Source organism: Varanus komodoensis, unplaced genomic scaffold (genome assembly GCF_004798865.1).
Source record: "Varanus komodoensis strain SLA01 unplaced genomic scaffold, ASM479886v1 scaffold15, whole genome shotgun sequence".
NCBI lineage: Eukaryota > Metazoa > Chordata > Lepidosauria > Squamata > Varanidae > Varanus > Varanus komodoensis.
In genome coordinates, this window is record NW_025335440.1 from 10,036,396 (window position 1) to 10,063,133 (window position 26,738).

General features: G+C 46.3%; 1 protein-coding gene across 6 annotated transcripts in view; it reads left to right on the forward strand.

The window, feature by feature from the left end:
• Positions 1 to 26,738, forward strand: part of LOC123020642 (sodium channel protein type 5 subunit alpha-like) — a 270,015-nt gene that overhangs the window by 156,413 nt on the left and 86,864 nt on the right. For all 6 annotated transcript variants that reach the window (XM_044424589.1, XM_044424584.1, XM_044424586.1 and 3 more), the window contains one exon: positions 25,555 to 26,025. In XM_044424589.1, coding sequence (XP_044280524.1) covers positions 25,555 to 26,025 — 471 coding nt within the window. The remainder of the gene's footprint in view (positions 1 to 25,554; positions 26,026 to 26,738) is intronic.

A 26,738-nucleotide genomic window follows, 5' to 3' on the forward strand; every position in this document is an offset into this window, starting at 1 on the left:
GTAGCCAGAAATATCCCTGCTAGGAGGGGATTCCGACTCGTCAGGGGTGCCTGGGCAAGTAGCTATGTCAAGCCGGAGCTAAACGAGAATGCAGCCGTTCGCAGCAACTAAGCCGCGCTGTTCCAATCGTATTTATTTGCTCTCGGCGCATTGCTCACCCAACGGCAAGAGGCTGTGTGAAGACGCAGCTGGGCAGACGGGCTGTGGCCGAGCTGAGTGGGTGCAGGAAGCTCAGGCCTCGTTTGCTCGTTGCCTCGTGAAGGCTGACAGGCGGGCCTCTCGTCTTTTGCCCCAGAGCTCCCCACCAGCTTTTGGCGGCGAGGCTCCGCTGTCTCTTCTCTCACAGGTGCACAACAACGAGCAGTGCTTGTAACGATGGCTGTTTCCCCCATCTAGTCTTCGGAAAGCCACATCTGGAACCAGCTGTTGGCTGCGGATGTCACACTGGCCCCGTAATTTTGCCCACTGAAAGTACCTGTTCCTCACTGCTGCTTCTAGGATGAAGGGACATTTTAAGAATTCCTCCTTTCTCGCCACCTCTTCCTCCATATGCTGAAAGGCCACAGGTTCCCTGTATCTGTTCTGGGTGCTTTCTGCAGCTTTCTGATGGTACCTGCTCTACTCCATCAATTTAGCTATTTCTTTATTAGAGTTGTATCCCACCTTTTTCCTTTTTAACGAACTCAAGACAGCTTACATCAGTCTCCTCCTCCTCTGAAGCTTATCCTCACAACAACCCTGTGAGGTAGGTTGAGTTGAGGGTCCGTGACTGGTCCGAAGTCCCCCAGTTGGCCCCATGGCCAAGCAGGGACTAAAACCCAGATCGTCTGAGTCCCAAACCGTCACTCTTAACCTCTACACCGTACTAGTTCTCATCAGTTAAGCAGTGCAGGAGCTGGAGGAAAAACTTTGCTCTGGAAGGTTGCACCAGCACTGGTGACTTCATCATAGTTTTATCACATGATGCCCTAGATCAGTGATGGCGAACCTTTTACAGACCGTGTGCCCAAACTGCAACCCAAAACCCACTTATTTATTGCAAAGTGCCAACACTGCAATAAAACCTGAAAACTGAGGTTTTCGTTTAGAAAAAGCAACTTACAACCAGTCCACACACACACACACACACATGTATCTCCTTGGCAGAATACTGAAGGGCCATGCAAAAGCTCGGATGAGTCACGACTAATGAGTCGCAGCTCGTGACATCATCGCCTGGAGCCGCTACTCCTTTCCGAGCATGCGTGTGGCCGCAGTGTGTGCTGTTATCTGATGCTCGGCTGCTGGGGCGACTTGGCTTGCATGCCAACAATCAGGGCTCTGCATGGCTGCTGTGGCACATGTGCCATAGGTTCACCACCACTGCCCTAACCCTACCCTGGTTCACACCCCTATAAAGCCTTCCTTAAGTAGCTTTTTCCGCACAGCTCAACATGTCTGCCCATTCTAAACACATTGCGACCATCAAAATCATGCCAGGACACCTCGTTTTCTAACCCTAACCCTACCCTGGTGCACACCCCTAACCCTAACAAAGGGCTAAAGGTCCATTGAAAAGAGGATGATTTTGAAAAAGCCTTTCTTGAGTAGCTTTTTCTGCACAGCTCATTTTTTCTGCCCATTCTAAACACATTCCAACCATCAAAATCATGCCAGGACGCCTAGTTTTTTTCACCCTAACCTAGTGATGGTGAACCTTGAAGAGACCGAGTGCCCAAACTGCAACCCTAAACCCACTTATTTATCGCAAAATCCCAGCACTTCAATAAAACCTCTAAACTGAGGTTTTAGTTTAGAAAAAACAACTCACAGCCAGTCCAAGCAAATATATATATATATCTTTGGCAGCACACTGAATGGCCTTGCGAAAGCTCGGACGAGTCGCGGCTAAGGAGTTGCGGCTCGTCACATCATCTCCTGGCACCACTACTCCTTTCCGAGCATGCGCATGGCCCCTATGTGCACTGTTAACCAATGCTCGGTTGCTGGGGCGATCCTGGGGCGACTTGGCTCACGTGCCGACAGAGAGGGCTCTGCGTGGCCGCTGTGGCACGTGTGCCATAGGTTTGCCCCCTCTGCCCTAGATGTATTCTGAGGTCCTATAGTCCTGAGAGGACTATACCATGCTCCTGCAATGCCCTAGACAGCTCTGTACTAACAGAAAGATCTGGTATGTGTGAACATGGCCTTTTGTCCTTAAGAGCTCCCTGGGAGAGTGATGGCACATGCATTAAATCAATGCAATCTCATATTTGCCAATTTGAATGACATTAAATTAATAGTCATAAAGTGGAAGAAAGTGATAGGGAAATGTTCCGAAAATCAGATGGGTACATAATTAAAAACAAGATGTTAGGATTTCTTCTCCCTTCTTATTCCACAATTACCAACGGGAATGCGTTTTTAAGAAGTCCCAGCAATGACTAGTATTTACTTGCATTCAAAATCAAGTCTGTTCAGTTGTAATATGACAGAAATAGCTTGCTTTTATGCTTTGTTTTCTGAATGGTCAAAGAGCCCTCCAGTCGTGAACCACAACTCCCATCAGCCCTAGCCAGCGTAGCCAATAGTGATGGAACAAGGGAGCTGTGTGCCCAAGCATCTGGAGGACCACAAGTAGCCCATCCTTGCTCTAGGGCATAACAACCTATAATGTGGGGCCATTATTACTATTCCTGTCTGGGAGATTCTCGGGGGCCAAGTGGGACCTCAGGGGGTCCAGATGTGGCTTGCTGGCCTGAGCTTCTGCACCTCCATTTCAGTCTAACTGTTTTCACAGGGGGTCTTATTGCAAGGATAACATGTCGGTGGCGTAACATTGCTTGGTGTTTCGTGGAAGAAAGTGCCATGTCTAGACAAAGCAGGTGTTTTTCCGTAGGCTCTCTCACCTTTGCCAGTGGTGCTTTTGCCAGGCCTGATGGAGACTTACAGTACATGAGAGAAAGTCTGAATTAGTACTGAGCGTGTGTCCTAGCCCCTTGCGCCGTACTCATCTCACCCTCTTGGAATGGATCGCCACACGTTTTGCCCGTGTGTACACTTCCTCCTTCTAGAATTGAAGGTTCTGCTTTTATTTTTATTTTTGAATCGAAAATGTACAAACATATGGCTTTGTGTCCACACAACTCATGCTAGAACAGTTTCAACGTTAAGTACTGCCAGATTAAAAACGCAACACAGATGTTAAGAGTGACAACCAGCACTTAAAGACACTGAAGACACAATCCTAAACAAATTTTGACAGAAAATAGGCCCCGAGGGAAGTCCCATGGATTCCAGTTGAACCTACCTGTATGTTTGTGTATTTAGAATTGCAGCTGAAAAGGGAAGAAAATGCAAGAGAAAGACGTGTGTTATAACTCCTTGGCACCTGCACCTAGAAGAAATTACTGATTGATTGGCTGACAGACGGATGACATGGCCAGAGGGGGAGTTGGCTCCATGTCTTCTCTGCTTTAACCTTAGTCCTGTATTTTAATCACTATGGAACCCTGGCTGGGTCAGGAGAGGCAGAGAGTCCTCTAAGAAGCATTGCCACAAGAAGACACTCCAGACCACTTTACCCATTTGCCTGTATCAGTTTGGGGAAGGTCCATAGCTCAGTCTCAGGCGCCAGCCCTGCCATCTCCGTTGTTGTTGTGACGTGCCCTCAAATTGTCTCTGACCCATGGCGGCCCCGTGAATGAAAGCCTTCCAGCTGTCCTGCCCACAGCAGCTCCATGCAGCCCGTCCAGGCTCAAGGCAGTGGCTTCCATTGTGCAGTCCGTCCGTCTCATCTTTGGCCTCCTCTTCTGCCTTCTGCTTTCGACTTTCCTTAGCATGATTGTCTTCTCTAGCGAGTCTTGCCTCCTCATGGAGTGTCCAAAGTAGGACAACCTCAGGAGTTTGACCCAGTAAAAAGCAGATTTCTAACTTTCTAGAATAATGCCAAGTTTGAGGTGAGGGAATTTCGCATCTTTGAAGGTTTCCCCATTCAGAAAAAAATCATTGTGCACATAGAAAAATGGATTTTATTTATTTATTAAAACATTTCTATGCCGCCCCTTGCCGAAGCCTTGGGGCGGCTCACAGCACAAAATAAAATACAATAAAATACAAAAATAACAATATAAAATTAACAATATAAATTAAATAACAATATAATAACAATCTACTTAGTCAGCTGGCTCAGCTCCCTGATGAGCTATCTTTTCATGTGCAGGAATGAATATATATATATAGAGGGGGGGGCAGGGAGGGAGGGAGAAGGAAAGAGAGAGCAAAAGAGGGAGAAGGATTTAAATGTGGACCACCTTCTTACAGCCTAAAACAGACAAATGTATGTAAAGCTTTATTCTGCTGCAACTGTATGAAGAGGCTCACTGCTTCACTAGACTAATACCCAGACCAGATATGGAACACCATGTTTTTAAATCTTCTCATGTGTGTTGGCTTGTACACAGAACTTGGAAGTGCACCTGGCTGCATATCAAATGTTAGCTGGTCTCACATCTACTCACCCTCCCATTTTATCATGTCATGTAAACAGGAAGAAAATTGTATTTCATGGTCTTAAATTGTATTCCCCAAAGTTGCAAAGCTGGAGTACAAGCAAGTCTTCTGTAGAGTTGTGTGAGCATTTCCTTTCAGTTTGGTTTTGCTGAGAACTTAGCAAAACTTTTAAATGTCTCCATATCCAGTTAAAAGCAACAAGAGGTTTAAAAAATGAATGAGAGAAACCAAAATTGACAGTCTGTCCAGGCTCAAGTCTTTGAGTGCTTTGCTCTGAGTATGAATTGCTGTGTATTTGCACTTGTTAGTGCTGAATTAGACTTGCCACATCCTTTTTTTCTGACAGCCGCATCATCCTTAACTGTTAGATGGCAGGGAAATACAGCACAATCCTGTCCAGGCTGGAAATACCTGTGCAAAAGAACTGAGACAACACGGACCAACCAGCTGCCCACAGAATGCCACAAGAAGGACAGAAGTGCAACAGCTTCTGGTGTTGTGCAACTGGTGTGTGCAGACACATTGCCCCTGAGACTGGAGGTAGCACAGAGCCTCCATCAGGACTAGCGGTCTTGATAGCCTTCTTCTTCATGGATTTGTGCAGCCCCCTTGTAAAGCCTTCAGATGGGTGGCGGGTGCTACTTCTTGTGGCCATGAATCCCACAGCTGAATTATGTGCTCTGTGAAGAAGCTCTTCCTTTTATCTGTCCTGAATCCCCCACCAACCTGCTTCACGGGATGATCCCGTAAGGTCCAACAAGAATGTCTCCTCTTTCTCCATGTCAGGCATACTTCTGCACACCTCTGTCGTGTCTCCCCTTCCTCTCCTCCCTCTAGGCTAAACAATCTCAACTTGTGTAACCTTTCCTTGTGGGGGAGATTCCCAAACCCCTTGATCATTTTCGTTACCCCTTTCTCCACTTTTCCCAACACTACACTATCCATTTTAAGATGCAGTGGCCAGAAATGTACACAGTGTTTTATACCTATAGAAGAGCATTCCTCAACCTCTGGATATTTTGAACTTTGATTCCCATGAGCCTTAGCCACTGTAGCTAACGGTGAAGCAAGCTTCCTCTTGCATTCAAGTACATCTGGAGGGCATTAAGCTTGGAAAGGCTTTTATAGAGCTTGGTTGATGCTGTTGGATTATTTCTGATAAGAATTTACCAAGCTTTGCTTAAGTTCATTTTCAAGAGAGAAAGAGTATAAGATTTAAACCATACCAGTGTGGACAAAGAGCAAAGCTTTTTGCCCATTCCTGATCTTTTGTCTCTGCCATCAGTTTTAATATCCTAATCTCATGTGTGTGATTTCCAAAATAGGCAAGAAACCTTCTTCCCTGGCATAGAGATGTTCTCTGGGGTCAATGGTGAATAGATCATCTCCTTATTGGGACTGAAGAGGGAGCTGGGCCATGCATCTCCACACTTCTAAAATGCTTACAAAGCGAAGGAATTTATTATTGATTTCCAAAGAATGTTATGAGAAAGGGGACTCTACATGCCGGAGGTAATATAGCATGGGATAAAGAGCCGTGACTTGATCAGGCTTAACATTACACGCTTCCTAAAGCAAGGCCAGGTATGTTTGGCAATGAAAAAATTACCGGCGGCCACTGTACTTCATTAACTCTGCTCCCCAGTGACAGTGGCAACGGCACTTCCTTGGAGTTATGTGCATTCAGGCAACTCAGATCCGATGTCTGTACACACTTGCTGTGATCCATAAGCAGGAACGGGCGAGAAATTTGCATTGTCCAAACTTGTTCACAAAGCGTGATTGAGTTGATAAGGTGATGCTTTCCCTTTTCAAAATGCAGTGCTTCTGTTCACTTTTTTATTAACAGGGAAAAATGTGCACACCCTGTGTGTACTGGAGGGAAGAGTGGAGAAAAATGCAGTATATTAGGGGACATTGCTTATGGGGAAATGCATTTATTTTGAAAAGTGCACAGAAAAAATGGGATTTTTTGGAAAATGTGCTCAGAGAACTGCACGCAGAGTTGTATGTAGACTTTTAAGGGAAAAATTGCAAAGTGCTGCAGAAATTAGGCAGAATGAAGTTAATGCTGGAAACTGACAAACTGTACAGACTCAAACATGATAAATTTGTCCATTCCTATCTATAACACACCAAGAAGTTATCAGAACTTCATGTGCAGAATCCATGATAGAGAAAACTCTGCCTTGGTGGCCTGTACACCAGTTTTTCCTTCCTGGTGCCCTCCAGATCTGTTGGACTATACCTCCCAGCATCCCCCAGTAAGCATCCCCTCCCCCCAGCCATTAAATTGGTGCCTAGTGATGCTGGAGGAAACTCCTGAGAGTCCCATGCACTGCAAAGAAATAAAATCTGTCAATCCTAAAGGCAATCAACCCTGACTGTTCTTTAGAAGGACAGATGTTGACGATGAAGCTCAAATACTTTGGCCAACTCTCTGGAGAAGACCCCGATGCTGGGAATGATTGATGGCAAAAGGAGAAGGGGATAGCAGAGGATGAGGTGGCGAGATGGGGTCACTGGGGTGGTGGGTGTGGGGTTGGATGAACTCTGAGGGATGGTGGAGGACAGGAGAAGCTGGAAAAATGTTGTCCATGAAGTTGCGAAGAGTCAGACATGACTTTGCGACTGAACAAGAAAGTAGGGCTCAGAGAATGGTGGATCTTGGCCTTGTTGCTGCTGTTCAGGCAGGAGTCTGTGCAAGTTGCACACATCTCTTGAAACCCTCTGAGAATTTCAAAAGGAAATGGGGTGCACACTTGGAACAAGTCAGTCAAACATGGCTAGGATGAGACTACGCTGAGTGCATCTCTCAGCCTCCTTTTCTCCTGCATTCGTTCCTTCCAAAGACTCTCATGCAATTTCTCTCCCACTTATCTAGAACTTTATGGATGCTGGTGAATTCTTGGTGAAATGTACAGAAATGAGAATAGGAGCACTATTCCCACTGTGCAAGGTCCTTGTTGTACCTACCTGCTGCACAGGTGTTAAAGATGAGGAGCCCAGCAGGAGAAAAGTGGTGCCGAAAGGGGTTGGAAGCACAGGGCTCCACACCCAGAGCCAAGTGCCCAAAGCTCTGTGCCTAGAGGGATGCACCTGTCGGTTCTGCTTTCTCTTGTGCTCAATTGTTTAAGATCTCCCTTTCCTTTTTCCTGAAATCTGGAGTACTTTGCAGATTTTGGTCAATGCATCTCAGAACTGGACTGAAACGAAATTCTTACTGATCCGTAAATGGGACACACGCAGTCCTTCTGCCTGGGATATCTGCAGCTGAGGGCCTTTGTCACTGTGTACAGGTGTGTCTGCCTCCCTTTCTTACACACACACACACACTCGGAGCACTGCAGGACACCAAAAGCATCTGGAACCCAGATAGGAAGAGTCGCTGTGATGTTTTCCCCGGGGGAGATGAAGGTGGGGGTTTGCTTAATGCGGCTGCTGGCACAGTTAAGGCCCAGAGGGAAACTGATTTGTTGACTAAGGAGTTTTACGATCCGCTAGATGCACCGGATAGTAAATAGTAGAGACAGTCCTCCTTTCAAACTGACAACACGATGTACCCACTCGCTCATTTCATTCTTTGGCCTTTTCTGCCCTGACAATCTCTCGTTTGGGATGTTGGGAAAGGGTTGCCAGTTATCCTTTATTTTAGGTTACATTTTGATTACTCTAATTAAGGGTAAATGGACTGGGAACAGCTTATCGCACCCAAAGAGCAGGCATACCAGATTAGAATTAGTGTGGGTTGTGTAGGCACATGAAGTAAACATGGTGACTTTTCAGATCCAGGGACAAACTTGCCTTTTTCCAGGGCTCTTCTTTGTTTTATGGATTTGTTTCATTTCTATACCATCACTGGGCAGTTAACCCAGGTTGAAGACCACCTTCCAGGTTGTCCCAGATTGAATCTGTGGGAAGCTGACATGCCAATGCCCCTAAAAGAAATGGTGTAATAATAATAATAATAGAAATGGTGTAATAATAATAATAACAACAACAACAACAACAACAACAACAATAATAAAAGGTCGCCTCGTATTCTTCCAGTACTAGACCATGAGCAGGCATCCAAATAGTCACCAGATTTCTAGACCACAACTCCTAAAATGTCTTGGCATAGGCCACGATGATTGGGACTGATGGGAGTTTCAGTCCAAAACATCTGGAGGGCAGCTGTGTAAAGATCTAGGCAGTCGGACCCCTCTCAAAGAAAGTACGCTCCTCACATTTTGGAAATCTGATCCAGGTGTGCAGAACTTGTGGCCCACCTCAGGAGAATGTGGAATGATAGCCAGATAGACAAGAACTTGCCAGGAGAAAGCACTCCTGGACACTCCGTAGCACACGCACCCTCTCTCTGGAGCTCTCATTTGCGTGGGGATTGAAGACAGATGAAATAGACACAGCAGGAGCCTTTCCATCCCCAGGCCAAAGTTGGGTTGATTTAAGAGGGCAGCACTTTAGCAGCTACAGAGGGCTAGCATGTCTGACTCCATCGCCCAGATCGCCCTTGTCTGGCGCTCCTTTTATCAACACCAGCCTCTGCCATCGGTTTCCCACAGTGCCTTGCAGCAAGGCAATGTTCTGTGGCACTCTGTGGGCAGCTGCCAGGATGGCCACTTGCTCTGTGCACATGATCGTGGAATCCAGGAGGGGGAAGAGGTTGGTGGCACCCAGAAGTCAAGCCACTATTTGTGGACCTCTGCCAGCAACCATGTATGGTGGCCAAGTGTCCTCTTTTAGTGAAGGCAGCCCTCTATATGAAGAGTCGCCAGAGAATGATCCTCTGTTTGAAGACATCCTCTTCAAAGGGCTGACCAGAGGGTTCTCAAGTCCAATTCCAGTCTAAGAACTCTAAGAACTGTTGACCATCAAAAGTAGGTCCAACTGGAGGTCATCTGCTCATACTTTTCTCATTAAGGTGAGATTCCTATTTACCCAAATTCCGGCATTCCTATTTAAATTATAATAATTATTTCTCTACTTAAGCTATACACATGCAAGTCATGTCCTTGTTTTTGGTGATGCATCTCCTCTTTTTTGCTTTTGGTTTGGCTGTCAACTTGGAAGAGGCTTGCGGTGGGTGGGGGGGGATCATGTAGAAGTGCAAAAACTGAGAGCCCCAAACTGGTTGGCTAAAGCGGATAATGAGGCGGAGGAGGAGGAGGAAGATACACACCTCAGCCCTGAAACCCTTTTGTTCTGTGTCCTGCCCTTTCTTTCCACTTTGCTCTGAGGCCCACAACTGCTGGTTGCTGAAGTTGTGAACTCGCCGTCATTCCAAAATCAACAGCATAGGATGTCAAAAGCCTGGGATTATGACTTTAGCGCAGGATAAAGGAGAAAATGGGCTGGGAGGCAAAGGATAAGCTTCTTAGCCCAGAACAAATAGCTGAAATAACCCAAAAGGGAACAATATTGCAGATAACTGCTCATGTAAATTGCTTTTGGAAGAAGTGCATCCTTTTATAAATTTTACTCTGGGCTGGTGATATAGAAAGGGCCTAGAAAATGTACTCCTGTTATACTGAACAATTCTGTGCTGGCAAGAAGGAGATGGATTAGATAGCGAGGTCTCTAGCTGCCTCTCAGAGTTCCAGTGTTGCCGGTTCGATGAAATTGCCTTTCTGTACTATCTCTGCTTGCAGCCTCTTTAGTTTCAGTGTTTCAGGAATGACTTGATTCAGTGTTTTAGGTTTCTAGAAATCACAGGGTTAAGGGAGAGTTCTCACAAATACCTTCCATGGCGTATTTGCGTGCCCATGTGAATACTTGTACCCAAACTTATTCAAATTCCACAGCATGGTGACCAGAATTTTGTGCGGCAAGCTGCCTGATTCTGTCAATAGAACGACTTATGCAACTCTGAAAGCTTTCACTGTTATTTATCCTTTTTTAGCCTGACTCAAGAGATGCTCTGAAGTCAGTCCACTCACATTCTTGACTTTTGGTATTTCAGCGCATATGACCCCATAATTGACCTCTGGTTTAAGAACTGGAGAGGTATATTTTCCAAACAATGTTTTGTACACCAAGGGCTTGTAATACAGAGTTTAGTGGAAGACTTACAGCTAAGCAATATATGCAAAGGCAAATAATTTATGCCAGTCTCTTACAAATGCAATGTCTAGTTTAATCAGACGATAGCTATATATCTTCTAATTTAAGTTCCATCCCCTACATTAGTTGATAAGTCCAAATAAATCCAAAACCAAATTTTAAGTATTGCCTAATTAAGGCAGTCTTTCTTTTTATTTTGAAACTTTCTCTGCCATTTTATGAAAACAGGACTTAGCTTCACTCACTGCCTTGCCAGAACAATATTCTTGAGAAAGAGACCGCTAGTCAATTTTTTTCAGAGAAAGGAATATTTCAAGGCCTGGATGATACACAAAAAAGAACACAGTCAGAACAAATTCTTAAAGATTTCAGATCCTTCAAGGCACTAACCTTTCAAGTTGCAAAGACTCAAATTCTCTAATTATCCAACAGATGCAGGACCTGATAGAAAGAACTTCGAGAGGTCCACCTTCTCCTTTAGCCACCAATTCCTAAGCACACTTAAGGTGGAGTTTACCTTCCTTTCAGCTCCTCACTTCTTGCATATGATGGTTGGTGCTCCACACCTCAGCTCACCACCAAGCATCTCTCCACTGGGAGAATTTAACATTCATTTCTCGTCTCTGCCTTCTGTTCTTTAGCCAGTTTCTGATCCTTCAGGGGGCATCTCCTCTTATTCCAAGACTGCCAAGTTAACTCAGTCTTGTCACACCAGGATCTGCATTAGGACCAAAGCTTTTCAACTTATTCCTAAACAGCCTGGAATTAGGAGTGAGCAGTGAAGCGGCCAAGTTGGCTGATGCCACCAAACTATTTAGGTGATTAAACTCAAAACAGATTTCAGGGAGCTCCAAAAGGATCTCTCCAAATTAGGAGAATAGGCACCCAAGTGTAGTTCAATGTAAGCAAGTCTAAAGTAATGCAGTTCGTGGCAAACCAAATGATCAAAGGGCTACGAGGAGCCATTGCAACATCTGGGATTTGTTTAAGAAAAAGGCCAGCGTGTGGAAACACGGTGGAGGTGCACAAATTATGTGGACTGTGGCAGAAGGGCTTAGGGAGAGCTTTTTCTTCCTCTCTTTTCATAGTAGAACCTGGCAAGATCACCCCATGAATCATGGGAGGATCAGGACAGATCAAAGGAAGAACCATCGCACACAGCACATCATGGGATTCGTTTCCCCTTGATGTGATATCAGGCCATCAATCTGAATGGCTTTAAAAGGGGGCCAGGTAAATTCATGGTGGAGAGGGCTACCAGTGCTGCTCGTCCTGATGGCTCTATGCCACCCCCAGGATCAGAGGCAGTATGCCTGTATACACCGCTTGCTGGGGAACATGGACTGGCAGGTGCTGTTGGAGATATCCCGTCCTGTCCAAACAAGATGCTGGATTAGATTTCCCCTTGCTCTGATCCAGCAGGGCTGTCCTTAAGTTTTTATTTTACTGGATTTTAATGTTATTTTCTTACCTCGCAGCATGCTGCCCTGTGAGGGAGGGGAAAGACAGAATGCAATTGCCTTAAAAATGGACGTGTAGCTGTGAACTGAAGCCATGGCTCTTACAAAAAAGTTCCCTCTATGCAGCCTAACACTGTGAGTTGTACAGTGCCAGGTGATACGCCCCTGCCTAGGACTAAGAATGCTTGACTCACTGAGGTTGCATCGGAGTAGACCTGTACCGAAGGGCACTGCAGCGCGCCAGGCAATCCGTTCCGTTGGTGACATGCCTCTCAAACCTGCGAGACAATTTTCTGCCCTCAGCAGCTCCAGGGAAGGTGTTGAGTGAGTGCTGTCAACATTAGCCCAGGAGACGGAGGCCTCGGCGGGGAGGGGGAGCAAAGGAGGTATTGTGTAGTTTCAGTTCGGTGTAGCTTTATTTTTCGTGAGGGCGACAAATTGCAGTAAAGGAGGCAAAAATGGGAAATGGATTGACAAAGGAAAAGGGTGGATTCTGAGGTGAAATGCATGATTGTTGAGATAAGGATTGTAACCACAGCAACAGAGAGGTTAGATCTGCTCTAATTCCATAATGTAATTCCAGTGAGAGGGTCTCCACGCCTCCCCCCTCCCCGGTGAGCCTTGCAAACTCAGGATGCGAGCAGAGCTGGGTAGCGGTCGAAAAGGGAAGGAGACAGTCCCTTGTTATCTCAGTAGATATTGATGGACAGGAGTAGGTGACAATTCCGAACGTCTCTTGTCTGTGTATTGCTGCTGGTGAGATATTGAAGAATCTGGGCAGGCAGGAAGAGGAGAGAGAAGAGAGAGCAGAGCAGAAATAGCATCGGGAAATTCTCTTCCCAGTTTTCTGGTATTAAAGTTGGAGGTAGCATTTGGCCACCTCTTCTCTGAGCACCGTGGAAGAGGGATGCAAGCAGAAGATCTGCAACATTTTCACTCCCCACTGGAAGCAGAAGCCGCACGGCCTCCTTCCTTCCCCCACCCTCCGGACAGGCGTCGCTTTGGCAGCTGGGCAGCAATGTTGCCTCTAGAATCCGGCCCTCCAGCATCTGTGGACTTTCTCTTGTGCTCAGCCCAGTCCTACCAAGCAAGACGGGCCAAGAGCAAGTCTGAATGCCTGCAGGCCCAGTCGCACAGCCAGCACCCTTCCCCATCAGGAGGGGCCATCGGCTGTGGAAGATGGGCTCAGCAAGCAGGCGTGCCTGACACCTTTCCCAACAATCAAGCACCAGAGGGGCGCTACTTGCTCTGTTCATGGGGATCGATCCCTAGCAAGGTCCTGGGAATGCGGGGTGCACTCGGCAAAAGCTCAGTCTCAGGGCCTCTGCAAAGTAGACCGGATTCTGGGGATGCAGAGGATTCCCACCCCCAAACTGCATCCCCATGAGGCCAAACCCATTGTCGCACTGGGGCATTTTGGGGTTAGGTGGATGCCACGAAAGTCATGGAGAATGTTCAGAGAATACTCTGCAAAGTAACATGCTTTGTGGGATATGCAATTGCACACTTTCTCAGAAAAATCTCTTCTGAAAATTTCAGTTTAGCTCTAAGTTACTGGGCTTTGTACTTTCTGAAAGCAACTGAATCCAATGTAGTATACTTCAGTGATATTTGTGGCTGTGTGAGTCAGTCCATGAAGGTGAGAAGCTAAATACGCGACTTGATTCCACTGGGAAGCATTGCTTCAGGCGTGATTTGGAGGTTTAATCTGCAGCGATGTAGCTTTGATAGCCTCATTCGCATGTGGATGCAAGTAGCCATTTACAGTTATGATTTTCCAAGAAGTGGTGTGTGAACTTTAGAAGTTAGAACTTTAGCAAAGTCTTTGCTTAGACATCAAGAAATCCCAGGCAATAAATGTCCATCAGAAAAAGAAAGATGTTGCTTAAAATGTGCACAGCTCACTTTTGGCAAAGTTTAAGGTATCATTTTATTTATGATTATTATCGATCTATATTCACTTTAATTTTTCCTTTCTCTCTCTCTTTTGCAAAAGCAAACAAGCAAAGCAAAAGGAAGAGTTTTACAAGAGGGACAGAATTAAACTAGTTTTTAACAGTATGCAGTCTGAGAAAAATCTTTCAAAATTTGTAAAACATTAATTACTTTTAACAAAGAAAGTTTTAAATAAAGGCAAATGCTGTACTTAATGTAAGCTATATTCCATTAAACAAAAAGCAGGAAAAAGTAATTTTTCCTTTTTTAAAAAATCAGGTAATCACTGGATTCAGAATATAATAAAACCACATTGCATTTTTGGAAGCAAGGAATTCCTTTTACAATAATTAATAAATGGGATCCAATTTATTATAAAATTGTCACTGCCTTTTTCCTTTTGTTCTCACAGAGTGTCTTAATTTAGTCTCAAGACACAAATTTTTGCCATCCATTTATTCATTGTAGGCATAATTGGGGGCATGCATGCTTCTTGCTTTTGTAACCATGTAAAAAGTTGGTTCTTCTCCCAGAATGCCCCGTTTACCCCCTCCTGCAGGTTGCTTTCCCAGCCTTGAGGAGGCAGCCAGTGCAATTCTGGGGAGGGGGATCATACTGTGAATCCCCACCTTCAGTCAGACCTCTGTCTCTGGCCTCACAGCCCCAAGGAATCGGCCCTGCCTGAAGCCTTCCAAAAATGCCAGCATTCAAATCTGCATCCTGAAAGTGCAGGAAATTTTCAGTGTGGCCATGCTTTAGCCTCTGCTCTGCATCTCTGTTCAGTTCCATGGGTTGCTTTTTATTGAATGATTTGATTAAAATAGTTATTCCCTGCCTCTCCACAATAAAAACAACACGCAAGGCAGCACACGCCACCATCCCCGAAGAAGAGGAAGACGAGGAAGAGGAAGACATGATCACTTAGGAACAAACACAGCAACCTTAAAGGAAAATGTCACTTCAGGCACATTGCAGCAACTTGGCAAGGCAAATGCTTGCCAGAAGATAAACAGTTTTCTCTTCCACCAGCCAGCTGGTGGAAGTCCAGGGACAAGAGGCTGAGCTTCCTCAGGCGGCAAGTTCCACAGACTTGGTGCCACATAGCAAAGGCCCTTGTTGCATCCTGTTAAGCATCCATTCGAGCTGTGAGGAGCTTGCCCTGGATTAGACTCAGCAGGCGAGCAAGAAGGGAGGCAAGGAGAAAGTAAGAGTTGTGATAGTAAAGGCTGGGAATGTGGCAGGAGGCCATCAATAAAAGCTCTTTGAAAAATTTCCGTAAGATTTCTGACTTACGGAGCAGATACAGAACAAATACCTTTGGGCTTTTCTGGAAAATCCCCAGGGGCTTGGTCCATCCAAGGCATTTCACCCCGATTAGAGAATACCTGGGAATAAATGGAACCACTTGTGTGAAAGATGATACACAATTTATTGAATACTCTTATGAGATATGCATGCAGAATATAAGCAAGCAAAGGAAAGTTTACTATCTGTTACTGGCTCCCTGAATAGGTCAAGGGATACTCCATGGGCTTCCAACATTGCCTGGGTGAATGATGCATCAATTCTTCTCCTCAAGCTGAGAACAAAATAGAATTCTTCTTGCCTTAGCTTTTATAAAGTTCTTCTCTGTTTCAGAAACTGTCACTACATACAGGCTCTCATCTCCCATTCCTGGGAGATGAGGGTGACAAAGCTGCTTCAATGAGAAAAACCGTTTCGTTCTCACAGCAAAAGCTGTTCTTATCTACAGAATGACTGGGGAAGGCAGCTCCAAGACAATTATCTCTGGTACCATTCCTGACAAGCTGAAGGCCATAAGGCTTTGGCTTGGCTCCCCAAAAATGTCCTGTCTTTTAGACACTGGAAAAGTTCACTGTCCTACCTATTCAACTTAGTAACTTCCTTGTCATTCTTCTGGTAGAGTCCATCCAATACAGCCAACAGCAAGCGAACTTTTCTTCCCACACCCACTGCTTCAACTCCTGGCACTCGCTTTTCTGCTTCTGCTGTGGGTTTCAGCTTATCATGGAGCAAGGCCTCAACTGGGTCCTACTGATGTTCCCACTGCTGCAATGTCCAGGCATAGTTGGAGGCAAGGGTAGGCATGAATGGGCATCTGTCAAGAGCCTGTGCTCCAGCGGGGACCCATTGACAAGAGCTGCATGGCACTGTTTCTCCTCTTCATCACTGCAACTGTTTGCTCACCTCCATTGTGGCCACCCAACAAGCGTGGCAAGGAGGAGGAGCAGGAGAGGCTGACTCTGCCCAGCAAGCAGACAAGTAGTGGCACTGGAGAGAGAGAGAGAGGAGGAGGAAGAGCAGTGGATGGTGCTGGTGGACTCACAAGGGAGGGAGATTTCTGAGGGAAGGTTGTGCGACGGCCTGCTTCCAGGTGGTTCTCTCCTCTTGGCTTTGCATTTTCTTAATTCAGTTGCATTTTCTCCTCCTGCCTGTCTGCCACTGTGACATACTGTGTTTCCCCGAAAATAAGACCTACCCCGAAAATAAGACCTAGCTGTGTTTATTCCCAGGGCCAGTGGGGAACATAAAGAGCCTTTTTAAACTTTATTTTTTTTACTTAACTTTAACTTAATGCACTGTGTGGAGGAAACACGCTTATGCAGCTCTGCTCCCTGCGCTTCCTCTATAGCGCCGGCTCCTGTCACAGGCGGCGTGATAAAATGTACCAAATGTACATGTACTCATAGGTGTGGATTGTTGCACACATTAAAAAATAAAATAAAAAATAAGACCTACCCCGAAAATAAGACCTACTGTGTTTGTGTGAGCCCAAAAAAAGACAGTGTCTTATTTTCGGGGAAACCCGGTATCCTTCTACCACCTTTCTCCTTGCCCACCCCATGAGAACTTCCTTTCCCCCACCCCCAGAAACAGAACGAGATATACTTGTGCAATTATCTTCCTACCATCCAGGCGGATAATGCGCTGCCCCTGCCAAAACAGAAGGCCTTCTTACTTCGTCTACACTCAGGCACTGTAATGTTGGAGAAGAGGATGGAAGCCCTCATGAAGAGGCGCTCCAAACTTTGGCTGATCTCTTTCATCCCCTTGTAAATGTGATTGCTGAATGGCATAAACTATATCCAAGGGTTCAACCACCAGGATAGAGAACCCACAGATTGGATGTTGCCGCTTTATGTACACTTATGGCTACTTGCAGTTTTGATAACACAGCTGAAATTACTGGGGACTGAGTTATATTTGCCCTTTAGTTTATGTTGCCTCTGCCATTGATGGAACGCCATGGAGACATGCTGCAGATCCTAAAAGATCACCGCTTAGCAGCTCTAGCCAGAATCCAGAGAGTGATTCGCAGTCATTCCAGACATTTCCCCCCTTTCGACAGCAATGCCTTCCCACAAACTACTTTTAGAAGCTCTTTCAGTATCAAAAACAGTTTGCATCGGTAACAGGGCTGGCTGTTGTCGCTGGAGAAGCAGAAATCTTCGAAAGGCAGATGTCCCCTGGGAAGCAGCAAAGAGTTCTGTGTTGTCTTCGGATGCCGGCCTCGGGGATAATAGGTGACAGAATCCGAGCTGCTCATCACAGGGCACGGCACTTGCCGCCACTGATAGGGCAACTCTCCAAATGGAACTCGGGGTTTCACTCTTCCACTCACACCTCCTGGAGCTCCGTTTCCTAGCATCCTGGGAACACCTCCTGGAACTCCGTTTCCCAGTATTGCCGCACAAAAACCCTTGACTGTCATGTCAGGCAGCGTGTCCACCATCCAGAACCTCTGACCGATGGTGTTTTGAGGACTGGGATCCTCCTTGCCATCTACACACTTTTCAGTAAATTCCACAAGTCTGCATATGCGTATCTGCATGTTCACACAGGCGTGGAAGGGCCTTGGGAATGCTGTTGCAGAGACGGAGGCCTGTTGGTCCCGGCAGCGATACTCTTTTGCCTTGACTATCCTGCTGTTCCTCCATCATGGATCACACGCCATTTTCCCATCCAGCTACTGGCCAGAACCAGAGTTGCTTTGCTGCTTGATGCACCTCCAGACCTGGGATCGCCCGGGGTCTATTATCCACTCAGAGTCCAATCCACTCCAGTCCCAGTTTGGAGCTGGATTAATTCTGCACGCATCCAACAAACATGTGCAAAAAGGATCTGTTTACTCAGATTTCTTCCAGAGTAGTCTTTGGAGTGTCTACCTGCCACTGTCTACCTGCCTTTATTGGGAACCTGGGTCCTGATCCATCACACAGGACCAGAACCTGCGTGCAGGAGATGATTCGACCCAAATGGTCCTTGCATTAGCGGCACAGACAAAGCCACAACTTGGGTAGCATTAAAATCGGCCGCAGTGAGAGCAAGATATCCTCTAAATGGGCATTGCGATAAAATGCTTTGATCTGTCTAAATACTAGACTTTCTGTCTCCAAGGCAGGCTGCTCACACACAGGAGCAAACAATGATACCTGAGGTTTAGTTTATTTTGGTTAAAAGCATGGAGTGTGCACGCGCAGGCACGCTTGAGTGTTGTTAAAAGGCCATAAGAGAACGCAAATAGCCTAGGATAAATGATAGGCTACCCAGAATGAAAGAGCTCGCTCGCTCGTGCTTTCTCTCTCTCTCTCTCTGCGAGGGCAGGTGTACTGGGATAAAGTTACACAGTGATGAAAAGGCGAACTTTTGAAAATCTTCCCTGAGAAACAGTGACGTGAAATGTGCAGGGCTCAGGGCCTAAACGAGCACATACAGCTGGTGAAAACGGTGTCAGCCAAGCAAAGAACCGAGAACAGACAGACTAAACACAGAACACCCTTCTGCCTGCTCGCCTTGCCGGCCTGTGTACTTCTGCTTATACCCTTTGAGCTGCTGGTTTCACCTGATGAAGCCCTACCAGGCATGGGCTGCAGTGCCTGATGAAACCCCTCTCTCAACTGCAGTCTACCTGGACTCAACATCTCAGGGGCTTCCACGCAGAGCGAGCTGCAAGGGAGACGATTCTCAGTGTCGGCCCCACAACTATGGAACACGTGCTGCCCACCAGGGCCCACTGGGCATCGCCTCCACTGTCCTTCCAGGGGCGGGTTAAGACTGTTGTTTGTGACAAGCTATTTAATAGCACTAAATAGTATTCAGGGAATTTGGACAGCAGCTTAGCAGATCTTGTGTTCGCTGCTGCAGTTTGCATTGAGTTCTGAATTTGGTTTTCAGATTTTTAAATTCTATGTTTGTATTGTTACCTGTAATTTACATTGCAACTGTGTGCATGATGGGTGTCGTGAACCAGTCAGAGAGTGTTGGCAATTTGGCGATACAGAAATAAAGCAAGTGCATAATATGAATATAGGATAGGAAGTGACCTGCTTTGAATGGGTACCAGTCCTCATATTGGATATAATATATATATATATATATATATAAGAAAATATCGGATGCTCACAAGTTGGTTCCTGCTTTGCTTCTTCATTTCAGGAAGTGAAAAGATGTCCTTTGTTGAACCCACCCACCCTGCAATGTAGGGCAGCGTGACCGCTGAAGTCTTTCCCCCAGCTCTCAGTTCTCAGTGGGAAAACTGGGTACATTCAGTCCAGATAACCTGCATTGCCAAGCAGCTCCCTGATTTGCAGGTCCTCCCCGCAGTCCAGGCCTCCTGGGCAGCCCTTCATTCCACGGCCCCCACCTCTGTCCCAGGCATGCCGGGATGCCACAGTGGTGGATGCTGTGGCAGATTCCCGGCTGGGCCCCCGAAGGGTCTTGTGTCCAGTGCAGCCCCGAGGGCTCCTGCAAACTACAGGCCATCTGGAACGCCGCTGTGCCTGCTCACAGCAGCACCGAAAGCCTAACAGAGATCTAGCAGGCACAACCTGCAAGCAAGACGGAAGAAATGCGCCACCAAAAGGAGAACCCAATAGGTTTCACATATGCATGATTATAGGGATGGGAGGACCACATCTGTCTCTCTCCCATGTGCGTTTATGAGTGTGTGTGCATGCAGATATATATATAGAGAAAGAGGGGAGTGCAAATTTGGAAATTTGGCTAGTATTTAAATTAAAATATAAGATACCTGACCATAGACAAGATCACCGCAACAATTCGCTATCCAACGGCAATCGTAGTTCTGTTTCTTCAAGGGCCCGCCCACCCTCCGTTTGGGTCTTTGCCCTGAAACCAGATTTTGACTGGACACCTCTTCAAACAGGGAACTGGTCTCTGCCAGCAACCTAAAGCAGGATCCTGCCCTCTCTGAATAGGACTCCTGGTCACCCTATTTCAGCTGCAGTATCCCCAAAAAGCATGGGGGAGGGGAGGGGCATTCTAGAACTGATATCTAGAGAGCAATTAGCAAATATTACTGCAAAAAATGCCCTCCTTTATCCTCTTTTGGGCAATGTGTAGGTTGCCACCTTGACACAGCCGTGCACGCACACTCGCACACTCGCACATTTTTCTCACCACATCCCTACTCTTGAATCATATATTCAGCAGATGCTCCAAACAAAGGCAAAATTAAATATTGCAATTTTCTTATATCTTCCCACTGATGGTTATCCAATTGAATCCTTTGTCTTGAGAACAAAGAAGCAGAAGAACAGTTTATGTTAATTCAATAACTAATATAGTTCAGCCTTGCTTAGAAAAAATTGTCTGCAGCTCAGGCTACATACATTTTCTTATGACCATGTGGTGCATTAGACATAGATTTGGGCTTAGCTTGGCATGCAGAGCCAAATGCAACGGAGGCTGGCAACCAGCAAGCAGTCCCCACAGTACTGCTTCTTGCTTTAAGCATAGCACTTGAGTGAAGGTCCTAATTTGTTCCTAAAAATTTAGTCTGTCCGCCCCACCTCTTTATGCTATTAATCTCATGGCAAACTGCTGCAGAATATGACCTTGGAGAATATTTAGTGAAATGACACCCTCCCCCTGATTTCTGCCCCCCCCCCCCCAGCACTGAAACTGAAAATATTCTTGCAAGCTTAAAGCTCAGTTCTTTAGACGTAAATATGCCTCAGTCATCTTGTGGCAGGCCTGGCCTGTAAAAGAAGTTTGTCCTGAGACCAGAGTCACTAAAGCTCCCCTAGGAGGGCTTCTAGGTGCTGGAAAAGGATTTGGACATCTGTGGTGGTGCTTTTTGGCAATGAGTGCGTACCAAAAAGGTGTACACTTCGGCTTTGTCTATCTGAAAAAAGTCTGAACGTTTGGCTTTGCCCAACTTTTACTTGTAGATGAACCTTTAAATGTCAAATGTATCACTTTCCTGGCTTTTCAATGAGGATGCTTGATTCATTTATCTCTTCCTAACATTTATAAACTGCCCTTCATCCACAAGGGGTCCCAGGACGGCGCACACAACATTAAAAGCAAATCCAATAGAAAACCCATAGTGTGACACTTTGTAAGACAAATTCAAACTGCAAGCCAAACCAAAATACGAAAATCGATTCAGCTGAAAAGTAAATACATTTTAAACGAGATATTTGTAGCACGTTAAAACGCTTGGACAAAAAGCAAACGTTTTAATTTGGCAGTGGCAAGAAAATTATGCCAGCACCAAGTGGATCGCCTCTGGGAGGCCATTCCGAAGTCCTGGTGCCTCCGCAAGGAAAACAGCCCTGCTTCGCGAACGCTTCATGTTGAGAGCACTTAGAGGAAACCGCGGCGTATCCACCTCCTCCTCCGTAAATAAGAAACTGTTTCATGTGCTCTGCTCTCCAAAGCAATGAATGGTTCATCCTGAGTGATGAATGGAGAATTTTCAGCACCTCCTTGCCCTTGGCATGGGAGGAGCTCAGAACACGGGATCGGGCATCCCGGGACAGCCATGGAGCCAACGGCTCGCGTCCTTCCACGTCTTGCCTGTGTTGGATGGCTGCTTATCCCGCGCCTGCAGGGCCATCCCTACTGTGTGTTGTTCCACGCGGAACATAACATTTAGCAGGGCTGAAAAGGTCATTTTCTGGCTGTGCAATTAGCTCTTCTATTCTTCCATTCCTCCCACCCATGTTCCATCCGCTTGCATTTAGACACTTGTCTGTTCCATTCGGAGGACAACAGCGTTGTTCTAACCGGACAATGGAATATGCACCATTGATGCCCAAATGCATTCATGCTAATCATGGTGATTACGGTGAGTGTCTGACAGATTAATAATGACGGGATACTTCAGATCAAGTGGCAACAGTGTAATTAAGGTCACACAGACTCGCAAGAGTTCTTAAGCTCAAATTTTAGTAATTAGGCAGAAAGAGGTGAAGAAATAAGTGGAAACGGCAACTTCCTATGCTGTGTGAAGGGGTCCCACCTCGAATTTAGGATTCGGACACAGCAGGTTCTCGTTTTCATTGACCGTGACAGGTGGGAAGCCCCAAGCCCACACCTGCGCTGGGAAAGGACCTCAAAGGTGAGTGTCTTGAGGACCACCCTGGTATGTGAGGCTGTGGCCAGCACCACTCATTCTCGCTGGCCCACCATCCACACCCACATATTCGTCTCACACCCACATGCTGGGTGGCGCTGGGGAATATTGAGAGGGTCACCTTAAGCAAGCCAGTTTCACTCAGCCCTGGGTTTTCCCATTGGGAAAGCCGGTGTGGATTCACTGCCTCAGACTTCTGGGAGTTGCTCCTTTCCATCAGCAAATCGCAGCCTCAAGTGCCAGGGATGCCTTGAAGCGGTAGCTCCAAGACTCGGGAATTACCACTTCAGTTCACTTCAGGTGCCTCCCAGTGATGGTTCCAGGCATCTTCGGTATCTCAGGAGCATCTTTTCCCATGTAACTCTCCATATTCCCTGGTCTCTTGGCGAAGTCCACCTCTGGATGCCTAATCCAGCAAGGTCCACATGGAGGTGGCAAGGAGCAGGTTATTTCTTGTGAAGAGATCCTCCTTCTGGAATCTGCTTCCAGGAGCAGAACGAACAACTTCTTCTCTGCAGACCTACAGAGGGTCCACCCAAAGCATCCCATGTTCAAAAATCCATTTGCTGAACTTGGGTTCGGTGGTTGACTTTTGCTGCTGGCAGCTGTGTTTTGTTGTTTGAAACTATATTGTAATTATTATCAACTGTCGGAGGGCCATTTTTATGTCCTGGAGGTGGGGGGGGGGGGGGGGGGGAGAAATGCAGGACATGAATAAATAAAATGGACTTACTTATGGTTCCTTTTAAAATGTTGACCCCACTTTTCTCATATAGACTCAAAGCTGCTTAAAATAAATAATGCATCACAATGTAAGTGAGATGTTTGAGATTATACTTTGAAATTCAGCTTTTTCTTCCAATGATCTCAGTGGATGTTCCCGTGATGTGCTCAGAACTTGCAATGAGCCCAACTGAGCTCAGTCGCTCTGATTCTCGAGCAAAATTGTATAGGACTGCAGCCTTAATGTAGCTGCCCTTTCAGTGACTCACCTCGCTCTCATTCACTGGGTGTTGTTTGAGCCTCTCAAGAGATTCGGATCCACCTGTGCCTGTTTGCCTAGGAACACGCTTCTGCTGGTTAGTTGGCAGGGGTGAATGCTCTCCGAGTGATTTAAGCTGTGGCTGGGTTGATTTTCTCCTTTCCTCCAGGCAGTGGGGAAGGCAGAGCAAAGGAGAGGTGACTTCCCTTTCCCATGTGCCCTTGCAATCCGTAGGAATCATCACTTCTGCTGGAGAAAGAGGAGGCACTTGGGGACGAGCGACCTCAGTGTTGGGAGCACGAGAAATACCTACCCAGCGGCAGTTCACTCTAGAACAGCGTTGCCGCCACGATGTAGGAACCGAGCTTTGCTGCTTTTGATGTGCAGAAAGAACATGGATGCATTGTGGGGGAAGTGCTGTGTGTTTGAAAGTCGGTAGATTTCTCTTTGCTGTATATCTTTAATGCTAAGATGTACTGCAAGATATAAATAATAGCACAAAAACAGAGCATCTCTCTCTCTCTCTTGCATCTAATTTTGAAAGCACTTGTATTAACTCTGCACAGGCAGGGCTGTAATTTTGATGGTGGAAGGCATTCTCTCGCCATATGTCAGGGTTGCCCGAAAGTAGGTCATTTAATTCCCAAATGGTGGATGAGGAAGAGCTTGGCAGAAGAGCGATTGTACAGGGGTTTGGGCAGGTCATGAAAAATGGCGTTTCCCCGTCTATCCTTTGCGAATATAGAAGTGGGTGAGTTGTGTTTGTATCTTGGGCACTTACGGGGAGTCAGTGAAACTTTAACTATTTAATATATTTTGTTTTCCTAGGAGTCTTCCACATGCCTTGATTTTAAAAAATCAGAACAAAGCCACAGCATTTATTTATTTAAAGCGAGAATGCAGACCTTTCAACACGATGGTCTGATCCTATTTTGAAGAAACTCTGGGGCCAATCAGGACCAAATTCTAATTCATTAATTAATTTCTAGACCACTCAATAGCCAAAGTTCTCTGGGTGGTGCACAACCATTAATCAAAATACAAAAAGATACAATAAAAATACAAAAGCAATAAAACACAACAATTCTATATGGATAGAATTCTAATTCTAATTGAATTATAATTCATTATAAAAGTCTAGTATGCAAATTTGAAACAGCTTAAAATTCCAATATACAAAAATCTAAAGCTATTTAACATCTGACACCTTCTCATTAAAAACTAGGCCTAATTAAAGCAGTGGACATAACCCATCATATGCCATTAAGTGCCATCAAATAGCTGGGTCAGTTTTAACCTGACCCTGAAAAGGTGGCGATGTTGGAGACAGGCAGGCCTGAGTGGAGAGCCCGTTCCACAACTGGAGAGAAAGGCGAAAGGCATGCGGCCAAAACTACGAGCATAGTTTTAGTGGAACCCCTTATTGGCAGTAAAGAAGTCTAGCATTTGGGGCAGGGAAAAGTGCTGGACAAAAGCAGAGAGACCACTAAAAATAACTGGGGGGGGGGAATAGGGTGGGGCCTGTGGGAGGAGGTGTGGCTTCCAAGAGAAACCAGGAGAGAGAGATTGGGACCCTGGAAAGACAGATATGGCCCCCAGACCTGTTGTTCTGCACCCCTGAATTGGAACTGGAAGACCCGTGGTCAAGACCCACCTATAAACGTAAAGAGTAGCCTGGCTGATCAGCTTGAGGTCCATCCAAGACCGACTTTCTGTTTCCAGCAATGGCCACAGAGCTGCTCCTGCTCCTGTGATATTCACCAGCGGGCCATGGAGAGGAGAATCATCCATCCTGAGTTGGCTGTCCATAGCCTTTGATCCGCTGTATACAAGGATGGCGATGGGTCTGTCGTTCGTGGTCTTTCTGAGACGGGTTTTTGAGGTCAAGCCAGTGCTGTCACTTTTCCACACTGGGATTGGGAATTCTGTACACTTCGTCTGCAATGCATACATCAACACATGTATTTCTGTGCACATTTTTTTAACTGTGCCCACTTTTGGTTGCCTAAATGCATTAACTAAATGATGATTAAGTAAAATAAACTGTGTTTGTATGCATTCTGGAAATGCGCGCATCCATCTTGACACATTTTTCAAATGTGTACGTGTTATTAACTTGGGCAGTGGAATGAGATCATGAAGAGTGTATTGATTCCCAACAGGAATGGAAAAAGATCATTAACTCTCAGGGTAATTAACACAACGGCATTTCTTTTCAGGTGCTGAACCTTTTCCTTGCCTTACTGTTGAGCTCATTTAGTGCCGACAACCTGTCTGCCCCAGATGAGGATGGCGAGATGAACAACCTGCAGCTCGCCTTCGCGCGCATCAACCGGGGGCTGAACTACGTCAAGCGCGCGATGTGGGCCTTCTGCTGCAGCGTCCTTCGCCAGCCAAAAGCGACCGCCGAGAAGAAAGCCATGATGAAGCTCGTGGTCCAGAACCCGGCTGCTGTTCACAACTGCATGAACAACCACACAGCAATGGAGTTTGGCAAGGAAGAGGAGAACCCCAAGGAGAACCACACCGGGGACGATGGGGCTGAAAGGAACAGGGCGAACCAGCAGGTGGCCAGCGACCAGAACGATGACTTCATGACCAACCCCAACCTGTCCATCTGCGTCCCCATTGCAGTGGGAGAGTCCGATATCGAGGACGACGAGCAAAGCACGTTCACGGAAACCGATCAGGTAAGCTCCTCCTTGAAGGAATGGCCAATCTTTTGGGACAAAGCAGGAGCAGCTCAAGGTGTGGAAAAAGGGAAGGCACTTGGGGATGCTCAGGGTTCTGCTGCCTGAGCTAAAGGTGGCACAGCCACGAAATGTTGCAGTGGCTTGGGCATCCTGCATCAGCAAGGACCTTCCCATGGCTCAGTCTTCAGTAGGTTTGCAAACACAGGAGTTGAATCTCAGGCAGCCCCCTATCTGTGCATTTTGTTTGCCATCCTGGCCTGCAAAGGCACATCTGCATTCTTGGCTTAAATTAGCAGTCCTTTCCTCTCCCCAAGGAATCTTGGGAATTGCAGGTGTGTGTGGAAAGTGAAGGGTCCCCAAGCAGAGGGTTCTTGGCACCTGCACCAAATGACATTCCTATCCTTTGGGTGAAACCGCAAGTGCTAGAGAGTATTGTTGTGCGGTTGCATCTTTGCAGTGTAGGTGCATTGTAAATGCTGTCAGCACCTCGCTTGCCTGGGAGGCCTTTGGAAAGTAAGAGAAAGCTTTTTTGGTGGTGAGGAAAGCAGATGTCATGTTGCGAGTCGGTTTCCTGTATCGCGTGAGTGCTCTGTGATTGCAAACTGCAACTGTGGAAGTGGCTTTGCGTGTGGAAATCATGAAATGCAGGAAAGCCTCTGTGTGCAAAAGCTGAAAAGTGTTTTGGTTCAGTCGAGACCTCGGAGGGGTGA